The following is a 12,707-nucleotide window of genomic DNA, read 5'->3' on the forward strand; positions in this document are numbered from 1 at the left end:
ACCCTTATAAGGCATGCTTCGTTCCCCTCCCCAACCGATGTGAGACCTTACAATCCACCCCCCTAAGGGAGTCCAGCGCCCTCGCTGGCACATCGATCCGGCCTCCGGCTCTAATACCATCTATAACAGCCCAGACCATCTGCTAGCACGATATTGTCCGCTTTGGCATACAAGGCTTTACGGTTTTTCCTTTGACGATAAGGATGATAGCCGAAACCCCCCACACTCACTCGTCAAAATGTGTCATGGTAGGGAGAGGTATCCACACCCTTATAAGGCATGCTTCGTTCCCCTCCCCAACCGATATGGGACCTTACACCGTCAACCTTCCCTCTTATAGGGTCGGCCTTCTCCCTCGCGCAGACCACCGCTTCGTTGCCGCTACAGTGCACGCCCATTCTCGCCGCATAGACCGCTGCATCACTGCCTCCGTGGTGCGCCGTCGTTCTCGCCAGATTTTTTGCGCAAGTTGTGCGTGTGATCTGTCAAGTAGGGCGCTACCATTGTCGTTGCACAAACCACCGTCTTGCCATGCAAACCACAGTTCAGGTGGCTGGTGCAGGGACAAAAAATATTCAATCTCAAATAAAAGAAACATCCAATCTCGAATAAAAGAAACATCCAGTAAATCGAAGAAACAATATCCACTAACCTTTGGAGGATGGGACGTTACTCGACGGCGTAATGGAAGAGGAGGAGGAGGCAAGACATGATGGAGGAGGAGCAAGAGACGCGACATCATGGCGGAGACGGACGTGACATGACAGAAAAGGCAGATGGCACGGCGCAACGACGCAGTGGCGGCAGAATGGAAGGCTGTGCAGCGCAACAGAGGAGGCGTACGACTTGGCATGACTTCTCGACCGTAATGGATGGCATCCTTGCACCGGAAGCAACACGACGCGTTCACGGCAACATAAGAGGAGGTGATGGCGGTGTGGACATGGTCTGTGATAAAGGTTAACAGTAAGAGAGTGAGGCGGCCGCATGTTTTTTTTTTTGAAATTAGGGTTAAGAGGAGTATAAATGGAGTGCATTTTTTTTAGTAGGTTTTAGGTTCAATCCAATAGGAATTGATAGGAATTGGATGTACCCTGTTGATTACCTAACAAGAGTAAAAGTAGATTAGAAAAAATCACTTCAATTTTGTTTAGTATCATCCTTTCCTTTATGATGTTTATTCATTCTTGTTTAGTCATTTGGGTTTTTGTTCCATCTTTCTACTCCTGTCTAAAACATAAAATAGAGCTACATGTTGTAAATATTTTTTGCTATGGAAGAAAAAAAATAGACAAAACTTATCTTCTTTATTTTTTATTAATTATTGTAAGATAAATTTTAGCTATTTGTGATTAATTTTCTTTAGTTACCAAAGATTTCCAAAAAAAAACTGAAACCAAGATGTGACCATCAAACTTCCATTGTTCATGAAGAAAAAAATAGTCTCAAAAGTCTCGAGAACTGAACGTGGAACGTTCACAACAAAGCAAGGCATATAACACAGAACTAACGATGTTCGGAAACAATTTACAAGGACACTAATAACAAGAAATAAAAAAAAAAAAAAAGAAGGAAGATGTAGGAAGCTCTAGTGACGGTGAAGGATTGATTTCTGAATTGAATACTTTGATGTTCAGTAACCTTCTTGGGCGTCTTCTTCGTCTTCGTTCTCTTCTGCTGCAACTTCTTCGTAATCCTTTTCGAGTGCAGCAAGATCCTCCCTGGCTTCTGAGAACTCACCTTCTTCCATTCCTTCACCAACATACCAGTGGACGAATGCACGCTTAGCATACATGAGATCAAATTTGTAGTCAATACGAGAGAAAACCTCCGCCACAGCCGTGTTGTTGCTTATCATACAAACTGCTCGCTGCACCTTCGCAAGATCACCTCCCGGTACTACTGTTGGAGGCTGGTAGTTGATTCCACACTTGAAACCAGTAGGACACCTGAAATTTACCATAAAAACAGAATTACATTTTGCAAACAGAAACGAAATAAATAAATAAATACAAACAAGTGTGGTTTTTGAAATGCTCTTCATATACTTCAATGTAAGATTTCGGGTGCAAAATTCTTAGGAATACAGAAACATCTCACACAACCTATAAGCAAGGTAATACCTGGTTACCTGCTACCAAAATTCTTCAACCGAAAAAATAACTAAACAAAATCTATTAGGAATATACACAGTTAGTTAGAACTAGATTCTTGTAGCTAGCTAGCTAGTTAGTTAATTGGTTGGCTGTTATTCTGTTATCCCAGCTCACAGCTGCAGTAATGTATATATAAACCTGTATTAGTATTCAGTTGAAGTGAATCAATAATATTCATTTTCACATCATTTCTGATCTGAGTTAAACGAGAACAGAGCAAGAATGGTAGATAAGTCCTCGTACTTCATTCTTGTTCATTATCAATATCGTACAAAGTCTTAGAAACAGATCAAGATTCAAGAGATGTCAGAGCCGAATGATCTGAATTGCGAGGTTAAAATTCTGGTTTTAATTTTGCACTTTAAGAATAAAGCAGTGCTAAGGTATGACCAATCTTTAAAGAAGGTCTAAAGTAAGCATCTTTAGTTACCTCGTGAAAGCATAGCATCTGAATTTTGATCATTATTTAAAGTGAGGAAGAGAATAACTAATTACCAGTCAACAAACTGAACTGTTCGCTTTGTCTTGATATTTGAAACAGCCGCATTTACATCTTTCGGCACAACATCGCCGCGATACATGAGGCAGCAAGCCATGTACTTGCCATGTCTAGGATCACACTTAGCCATCATGTTTGACGGCTCAAAAACAGCACTGGTGATCTCAGGAACCGATAGCTGCTCATGGAATGCCTTAGAAGCCGAAATGACAGGTGCATAGGATGAGAGCATAAAATGGATTCGAGGATACGGCACAAGGTTAGTTTGGAACTCAGTAACGTCCACATTGATCGCACCGTCGAATCTCAAGGAAGTGGTTAAGGATGAGATGATTTGAGAAATGAGACGGTTCAAGTTGGTGTAAGTTGGCCTTTCAATGTCTAATGATCTTCTGCAGATGTCATATATTGCTTCATTGTCTAAAAGCACAACCACATCAGTGTGCTCCAGAAGGGAGTGAGTGGAAAGGACACTGTTGTAAGGTTCAACAACTGCAGTAGATACCTGCATGTTAAAACGATGCTACCATAAGAAGAGCATTCCACAGAGACTGAAGAACAATACTTGCATAGAAACAATTATGCAAAGCTTAAAAGTCTGAGAGTAAAGGTTCAATGTGTTACTTGAAATTAAGAGCATATTTCATTTGAGTTTCATAAAATTACAAAAAGATTTCAATTTAGTCATTAAGGTTACATTTTGTTGGTTATTCTAGTCTTTGACTAGTCAAATAAAAATCAGTTACTATGACTTTGCGCAATACGTGGCATGCCGCATGCAATTGACCGACGATGTAAATTTGCATAGTAGTTCCGGTCTATGGCATATAGTAATACAAAAATGTTATTTGTACACAAAAATTAGCCACTAAAATTAGCCCCTAATGTAATTGTATATAAATATATATAGGGTTTAATTTATTTTCAATGTATATTTATATTGCAACATATATTTTATACTAGTAGGTGATTTTGGTGTAAACATAGCATGGTTGATCACTTGATCATAACATGTGAGGCTCGCCATTGCTCAATATAATATCACATGATATGTTGGGATATCAATCGACATAACACATCAACAAATCAATAATAGATGATCAGCCCTAAAACTAACATAAATCTATAAAAGTTTTAGAATTATACTAACTGATAGATTTGAAATTTCTGACATTAAAATAAAATATACTTGCAATTTTAAGGAACAAATTGAACATGTATTCGACTTTGTTATCGGCAAAACCAATAAGAATTAACTGCAACAAATAACAAAATCTACTAAGTATCCTACTAGTTAGTTTCCTTTGTGACAAGTTGCATCATATCTTAGAGCACTAGAGAAATCAAATTGGGATCATCCTACAACATATCACTAATTTGCCACACTGATTTTCATTTTTCCAATGATTTTAACATAAATACCTGAGGAGAAGGATAGATAGTGAATCCAAGTTTAGATTTCTTTCCATAATCCACAGATAATCGTTCCAAAAGCAACGATCCAAGACCAGAGCCAGTGCCTCCACCAACAGCATTAAAAACCAAGAATCCTTGCAAACCGGTGCAATTATCCGCCAATTTTCTAACTCGATCGAGGCATAGCTCGATAATCTCTCTTCCAACTGCACCATCATAGATACACATAACATTGAAACAAAGCAGCCAATTTGTTTTAGTCCTCTGCATTAGCAAATTGACATACCAGTGTAATGTCCTCTGGCAAAATTGTTAGCAGCATCTTCTTTGCCAGATATTAATTGCTCAGGGTGGAAGAGTTGTCTGTAATGACCAGTTCTTACTTCATCAATCACACTAGGCTCTAAGTCGACGAATATAGCCCTCGGCACGTGCTTTCCTGATCCCGTCTCGCTGAAGAACGTGTTAAAAGAATCTGTCGCCACACCAAGCGAGGTATCACTGCAAGCAGATAAAGTTCACTCAACACAATTGATGGAACAATTATAAGTGAAAGTTGAAAGATTAAAATCATGATATTCCTGAATTACACTTGATGATTCACTTAACAAACCTTTGCCCCAAACACTTGGTTCTGTTAACATGATCCAAATAAACTAATTCTATAATGCAAAGTTCATATAAACATTGATCATATAGCTAGACACTGTTGATTAAAAAAAAGGAAAAGAGAAGAGAACCTTGGCATCATGCCATCAGGTTGAATTTCATGCTCAAGGCAATAGAGCTCCCAACATGAATTCCCAACCTGAATTCCAGCTTGTCCAATATGAATACTTATTACCTCTCTCATCTTGTTCTGCTTTCTCACTCCTTCTTTCTAGTTTCTACAATTTTATGCAAATAAAACATTCGAAGAAAGAAGAGAGAGCAGAATAGAGAGTAGACTCTCTTGGTATTTTAATTGATTTGTTGAAGGTTCATAAAGAAACACATCATTGAAGGGAAGGCCGAAGAGCCACGTGTCAAAAAATTAACGTACGATGCAGTTCATTTTTCGATATTTCTTTTTTTTTTTTTTCACATGTAACGAACTGTAAATTTAGATAATCTAAAAATAACAGCTAAGCAAAAAATCTAAATCACACTGATTGTTGTTTTATATTATCTTATAATGCCTTCTTTTAACTCTCCAAACCTTCTAGGTCATTTCATAATATTATTTCTTATCATTTTAACTATATTTTTAAATACTATTAAAATTTTATAATTTTTCTCATTTTTTATTAGTTTATCCAATGCCCCCTGGATACTAATTATCAGCATTTTGTTAGGTAAAAGAGGAGCAATAATTTATATCGCTCTTCTCTTGGTCAAGGGACCCACTTCTTTTGGTCGGTTTTCAACGTATATCACTCTTCACTAGAGTAATTTCTTTCTTCAATAGTTCAATTCATGACTCGTTTCCATCCTTCGGGACTCGTCACACAGCAATACAGCTGTTCAACTCACTGTCTTTGTCTTCTCTTCTCTTCCACAACTGTATCTATCTGTATAATTACGACTTCTCTTCAAGATATTTTTGTTGTATAATCAATGCAATAGATTTTTTTATTGTTCATTTCGTCATAGGCAGGATGATTCCTATCATTTATTAGATTAGGATTAAAAAATACGCAGTGCAGGGTATAATAAATTGAATTGAATTACTTGTTGGTGATATAGCCACTAACCAATTCTTACGTGTGTGCTTATGCTTGGAGAGAGTTGTACTTACATGGAACATTACATTATTAACCCTCTAGTCCTCTTGCTCCTGCATAAATAAGTAATAACCAAAATTCAATCATAAGAAAATCAATTATAGGCTGTCTGACAGTGGGAAGTCCCCTTCTTGTTCACCAGAAGTTACTTTTGTTACAATATCAATATTCTTGTTTGCTGTTTCTTTTCTGTTTTGTCATGGAAACCGAAAGGTTCTTGCACATTCAATTCTCTATTTCTAGTTTTCTACTAGTGTGTTTATATTTTGTCATTTATCTTTTGGAAGCTATTTGTTGAAAATTGAAATCAAAATCTTTAAGGGGCCACACATGGTCAGTCTGAGCTGAGTCCCTTAATTGAGATGCTTTCATAAGTAGCACTATATAAGTAAAATTGAGTTGTATCTTTTACCCCGAGAGCCATTTTATATAAAATGTCATCCATAATATCATACCAATAGTTTTGAGGACACTTGAAATTTTTCAAAGATTATCATATCAAAAATCAAAATGCAACATGGATCTATCATCAGATGAAATAGCGCTGCAAGCACACCATGAAGGCCCAAGCGTGAGAAGAAAACTTTATTCACAACAAAGGACTGCTATATGAATGCAGAAACCAGCTCCACTATAATCATTTGATTGTAGCCTTATGTCATTGATTCCCCAACGAGTGACAGCTGCGCCAGTATATAAGAGCTTCTGTATCAGCAGCGTCTAGAAGAAACGTATCTCTAGCCTCTCAACCAAGTGTTTCTGTAAGAGGAGTTGTCACGCAGAGAGGCATCGTGGGGCTTGTACTCCATAACATATCCATGGGGAAGCTTTAAATGACGCTTTATTGAATCTCTCAGACCCATTATAGCCTGAGATGAAAAATCCAGGTCATCGAATAATGAATTTAGCACATATGCTAGCAAAATTGTAAGTACGAATGTAAATGTGTACATACACCTTCAGAAAATGATATGCCAACCTGATTATCGGAAGCATTGCGATTCCAGACACTCACTATGTCTTCGTTGAAACGAATGCTTAGTACTGCACCACAAATGTCATCTCCATAATCTAGTTGGTCACCCACTAAGGCAAGAACCTGTACTCAAGCCATTTTAACAAACTTCAACTTCAGCAATTACAGGCAATCTTTAACTATATAGATCCTGGAACAATATTCACTCAGCAGAAGAGACTAAATTGGCCTTTATATACAAAAAGTACAAAGGAATGTAGATTTCAGGGATAACAGTAGATGGTAGAACTTTTACCTCAATAAAGCTCAGCAAAATGTTTCATTCAGAGAAATACAAAGCATCTCATTTATTAGATTGCCATTACATCGTTTTTGGTTCAGTCTCAATATTTACTATTATCCACCTATGCATTTAACACCATCTTGCATACATGAAGTCTAATAAGGGTTTATGATGAACTATTGCTCATTCAAAAGTATAATATAAATGAAGATAGTGCCTAGCCACCTAATACATTAGTAAAGCAATTTAAATATGAAACAGGGTACACAGGAGGCGGGTTATAGAGAACATCGATTAAGAATCTGTTCACTTCTAGACCAATTAAAACTTTCATAACATTGAGCTATAATGGTCCTCCTTAGTGGTGGAAGAAGATATACTTTAAAATGACTAGGTGTTTGCAAGTTAAACTAATCCATCCAGACACAAGGAACTTGATTATCCATCGTGCAGCAATTTATTAAATCATCTTCATGTAAACATGATTCTGGAAACAATCTGGACTCAAATCATCTTCATGTAAACATGATTCTGGAAGCAATCTGGACTCATTCTTTCTGACTCAAGTTACGTAGGACACAGTAACTTTCTTTGATTGAAAATTACAAAAGCTAATTAGTTTGTGTTATATAGGAAGTGGAAATTTTTAAGATGTGTTTTTTTTTTTGTGGGGGAGGGAGGAATCTGAGGGGTGCCCAGGAAAAAGCTTAAAACCAAGGAACCCCCCAAACCACAGGCTATTTTCAGAGAATGCTTCTTATGGTCTAAAACTCAACAACTTAACTCCATAGGTTACCAAATTGTGCAGTCAAGTACTCCATATGCACAGTTTGAGTTAAAGGAGTCATGTGCTGAGTTTAAAAATTGATCCACAGGTAGACTACAAAAAATGCACCTAGAAGATTCAGAGATTGAGAAAATTTACCACAAAAAGAGAAATGACAAAAAATCCCCAAAAGATAGTATTAGTTTGACAAATTTCAACATGATTTTTTTCCAAGTATAACTAGAAAAATGAGAATTTTTTTTCTATCATTAAATTTGGTAATTTTAAGCCATGTGAACCCTTTTTTGGTGACTTTATTCTATACTAATTACCAAAAAATTTAAAAAAATGGAAAGGCTGTTTAAAGATCAAACTTTGCATTGATTTTTTGCATACACCTTCTGAATAATGATCCCAAGTGCTCCCACAAAAAGTTGGATTAAATACACAAGTCATTTGCCACTTATAGAAAACGATAATATTTTTTGTTATTTTTATCGATCTACTATCTTTTGGGTTCTTTTTTGTCATTTTCATCTTTTGCAGTTATTTTTTGTCAAGGTCTTGCTAACAAGTGTCCTAAAGGCATTATTTAAAGATAGTACAATTAGAAAGTTACATAGAAAATGCAAATGAAATGTAAACATTTTAAGCTTTTTATGCATTAAATGCATTGGAAAAACCAAAACTTTACACTTTCATTCTCTTAACAAACGCCCTTATGGCACTTCTAGCTTTTTCTTTCGAATCCATTTTAGCCAAAAATTAATGATAATTTGCACAAATAAAAAGGATAGGTAAAGACAACAACAATAGAGTCTTTTCCTACTATATGGTGTTGGCTAATCAGATAAACTTCTTGTGTTCTATTAGCTACATCGGAAGAGCCCAAAAGAAAAAACCAAAGAAAAAAAAAAGATTGGGAGTTACAGGGGAAGACGGCACATAGATACACATAAAGAGACTTCTAAAATATTTTTTCTAACTCCATGTTTCATCAGATTCTGCTATGTCGAAACCTTTTCAACATGTAACGAAGGAACTGTAATTATGAAAATAACAGGGAACATAGAAATTAACAAACAAAGCAACTGATGGAAAAATATCAAATATTTAAAAAATACAAAATCAAAAACTAAACATCCAATGTACATATGACAATTCAATTATCAAGATTTAGCTGACCACTTAACACCAGCAAATTAAACTATTGAATTGCAGTTATCCATACAACAAAAGAGAAAACTTAGTTATAAACATTGCCAAGACATACACACCGTCAGTGTCAGTCACACACAAACTGAAAACGAAATATGGCCAATACATTTCCTAAGAAGCGAAGAGTTTTTTACATACCAGGTCTTCCCAAAACCGGCCTGAGACAACCTTATTGAATCGAATAATCCACTTACCACCATTGCAGTTAGCAGAATCCTAAAAGAAGAAACAAGAATTATGCACTGTGTTCATCCAATCCCACGCAAAATCCATATAGAATGTGAAACAGATTAAAAGGGTACCTCCCACAAAGGGCGAATTCCTTCCTTAAAAAGGTGCAAATCAGTGGGAACTAGCAAGGAAGAAGGGCGAGAAAGATGGCAATAGCAGACCCAAAATCCTTCAACCTATTCAAGCGTAAGAACAAAGTAATAACACTAATTATAAAAAGGATTTAATTTTGAAACTACATCACAACATCAATAGCATGCCACAGTATCCTTTCACAAAGCAAAACTCATTACAAAAATTCATATTTCATTTTCAAGCATAGCGTACAATCAGATATATATATAAGGAAGATGGAAATCCTTACGGTACTGAAATGGACAATTTTCTTGATGCTGTCCTCGTACGAATCTGAGGTGTGGTTTCGAACTCCAGGTGTTCTACGAGTGTACCAAAGTACGAATTTGTTCTGCGTCATCGAAATTAGGAATTCAATCAGGAACGCAAACTAAAGTAAATAGATCAATGGAAATGTGAAATTGGATGAGTAGAGCGAGATAGAGGAACCTTGAGGGGGTGAAGAGCAGCCTTAGCGTTGTTGGTGGTGTCCAATTCCTTCTTCTCCATTCCCAAATCCAAAACCCTAGCTTTCACCCTTCCCGTTAGTTTCTTACCTATCGCACTACTCTGCTATTGCCTGTTATCCGCGTCCCAGTCGGAAATAATTTGGTTCCACTTGACTATATAAAGGTGGGAAGCTCCTCAACAGTAAACAAGTCAAGGCGCAATCGGTATTGCCTCTGACAGGGATGCATACACAACATGTGACCAGCTGACTTAAAGATTGTTTTGTTTTTATTTGTTTTGTAGCCGAATTAAGGCTTTTTTGAAATTCAGTATGTCTTGGTACACCACAAAAACATTTCAAATTTTTTGTTGCTAACAAAAATATCTCTAAATTTTGTTATACTTTTTAATTTTGAAATAAAATGACAATGATGTAGGCCGTTTGGAAAACTTTAGAAGTACTTTTTTTATTTTTGACTTATGAAAAGTAGTAGTATTAATGTCTGGTGTAATTTTCAAAACTAAATTGCAACATTTTAAGAAGCTATTTAGGAGCTTATAAAGAAGTTAAAAAAATGACTTCTCTTATAATACTTCTACTTTTCATCACATTTTTATAAAATAAACACTTTTAGAGTTAAAATTCCAAACACAAAATAACTTATTTATAAGTTACTTTTAACAGAGTCATTAATTGTTTAGGTTATTTTATCAAAATGAGCTTAATTAAGTTGGTTACCCAAACTGGGCCGTAATCCACTGTACCTAATGGATTCAGTATTCAAAGTTTATGAAATGGAGTTGCTTCCTATACTAGACCAGAAGATGTGGGCCATGTAAAATTCTACAAGGCTCAAGTTGAATTCATCTATGTGTAGAAAAGAGAAAGGACGATCAGTATCGATAAGACTGCGTAATGAGATAGACGCTATTGAGAGATTTGAGAAAAGTGTTGTCTTTGTCTCATATGAGGCGAGAATATCCTAATGCTCTGACATCATATTAGTAATATAGTACTTTAATAAAAAGTAGTCTTATTTCAAGTCAACTTCAAAAAATCTATGTAATTTTAACATTTGTGTCTAAGTCTTTCATCATTTGAATAAAGTTTGCTTCCATTTACTTGTTAAGTTTTCATGTTTTCAAATATAGTATTCGGATAAATAATATAACATACATAGCAACCATAAGCAACTACTACATAATTCAGCTAGTAACAAGAGTTCTAAAGGCGATAAGTACTAAAAAACAAATAGCAGTACACGATATAAAGCACTATAAAGAGTTACAGTGAAGGATCTACGACTGTTCAGGGTGGTGATCAAGCTGGTGGCGATCAAGCTGGTGGCCCGTCCCATATGCAGGTGGACGTGTGTGTCGTTGAGGTCAAGTGGGTCGAGGACAAATCACAAGCTAGTGCTATGAAGGGTGAAAGAATGACTGATATCCTGATGGCGGGAGTGACTGGTAACGTGCTCTTGTAAGTGGCACAGGAGGATATACTGGAGCCGCTTGTATAGCCTCACACGTCGGGAATCCTTGAGTATAGTCCCACAGTGCAAGAGTCTGCTGCTGAATGACAAGACTCGCCATATGCCCAGGTCGATATGTGAGTGCTCTAGATGTGGAAGGCTCTTCTCCCTGATGGACCAACATATATCTTCTACCATGATATCTACTTGTGAAGTTGTCCATGATATCTGACACTGCACACATGAGGTCATACAACTCATCGAAGTCAATCTGAAACATGATATCTTGGTTTTAATCTTGTTGTCCTATTGTGAATGATGGATCATGCTACTGGTGCTCCTGAGCATGGACCTAACATGAAGTTCCTAGCAATCTCCGCCTCATGCCCAAGAAAGAATCTCGGTGATGGGACATCCTGCTGGGTAGTAATCGGAGGACCCTCTAGGATTTCCTCCTAGCGTGCATATCTGACAAATGAATATTCTGCTGGGATGGCACCCTTCCATGAGCCCAGGCCTTCCAGGCTTGCCTATGGATATCATCTCTAACGTGTCTCCTAGCCCGTTGCCTACGATTTGGAGCATCTGGTGGAAGGTCTAACACATCCCGCTGTTCCAAGGCCATCGGGGGAATATTGACTGGTGGGGCCGCAACCCTCAGATCAGCCAATACCTCATCACTAGAGAGAAAACAAACATTGTACACTCCCTGCCACCACAACAAATAATCATGCGTGAGTCAAGTATCTGGGTCACCCTCAATGGTGACCATCCTATGTTGATGGCCACGCTCCTTCCACATATCATACCAATCATGGTGTCGATCAGGCCACCAGACATCGTCAGCCTGGGTCGTCCTGAATAAGAACTCATCCACATTGACCGAGTCCTCTGGCCGATGCTGCTGACCGCCAAGCTATCTCTTTACCTTGTCTATATGATGGAACTCCACAAAATGAAAGCACAATAGCGGCACCACAGATCTCCATGTATGAATCTCGTAGGCACTCCTAATCCAGTCAGGCGTTATCTGCTGTAGATAGGGATCATCATACGGTGTCCACTGGAACTGAAAACACGTCTAATATTATATTTAGCACTAGAAGAGTAATTTGTGTATAACGTATGAAGATTCCAAATGTCGTATCTCGTCGAATCTCGACACATCCATCCTGCGTTGCAATCTAAAGCCTATGTCATTATGGTGGTTCTAAATCTGCTGTCCAAGTCCTACCAACCTAATAATTGAAAAAAATTACAATTAGTATTTAATATTACACATTCTTATTTTTACAGCAAAAATATTAAATAATTACCTCAAAGCAAGAATAAATCTGAGAATATCGTATCTGACAGGAAAGAA

The 12,707-nt window shown here is 37.1% G+C and overlaps 2 protein-coding genes across 6 annotated transcripts; both read right to left on the reverse strand.

Annotated features, from left to right (window-relative positions):
* Positions 1 to 1,404: 1,404 nt before the first annotated feature.
* LOC112696982 (tubulin alpha-5 chain) lies at positions 1,405 to 5,385 on the reverse strand. 2 transcript variants are annotated; one of them, XM_072197321.1, is made up of 6 exons: positions 4,812 to 5,042; positions 4,358 to 4,572; positions 4,078 to 4,277; positions 2,652 to 3,160; positions 1,829 to 1,949; positions 1,405 to 1,743 (listed from the first exon to the last, which is right to left on the reverse strand). In XM_072197321.1, the coding sequence occupies exons 1-6, from the start codon at positions 4,922 to 4,924 to the stop codon at positions 1,528 to 1,530; spliced, it is 1,374 nt and encodes a 457-aa protein (XP_072053422.1). In that variant the 5' UTR covers positions 4,925 to 5,042; the 3' UTR covers positions 1,405 to 1,527. The 2 variants fall into 2 exon arrangements, with proteins under 2 accessions (XP_072053422.1, XP_025605731.1); XM_025749946.2 differs by having other exon boundaries at positions 1,405 to 1,949; positions 4,812 to 5,385.
* Positions 5,386 to 6,219: 834 nt separating this feature from the next.
* Positions 6,220 to 10,302, reverse strand: LOC112696983 (eukaryotic translation initiation factor NCBP). 4 transcript variants are annotated; one of them, XM_025749948.2, is made up of 6 exons: positions 9,873 to 10,302; positions 9,673 to 9,774; positions 9,380 to 9,484; positions 9,216 to 9,293; positions 6,814 to 6,933; positions 6,220 to 6,703 (listed from the first exon to the last, which is right to left on the reverse strand). In XM_025749948.2, exons 1-6 carry the CDS (start codon positions 9,930 to 9,932, stop codon positions 6,572 to 6,574), a joined length of 597 nt encoding a protein of 198 aa, XP_025605733.1. In that variant the 5' UTR covers positions 9,933 to 10,302; the 3' UTR covers positions 6,220 to 6,571. The 4 variants fall into 4 exon arrangements, with proteins under 4 accessions (XP_025605733.1, XP_025605732.1, XP_025605735.1 ...); XM_025749947.2 differs by having other exon boundaries at positions 6,790 to 6,933; XM_025749950.3 differs by lacking the exon at positions 9,216 to 9,293.
* Between the last annotated feature and the right edge of the window lie 2,405 nt (positions 10,303 to 12,707).

Source organism: Arachis hypogaea, chromosome 6 (assembly GCF_003086295.3).
Source record: "Arachis hypogaea cultivar Tifrunner chromosome 6, arahy.Tifrunner.gnm2.J5K5, whole genome shotgun sequence".
Classification (NCBI taxonomy): domain Eukaryota; kingdom Viridiplantae; phylum Streptophyta; class Magnoliopsida; order Fabales; family Fabaceae; genus Arachis; species Arachis hypogaea.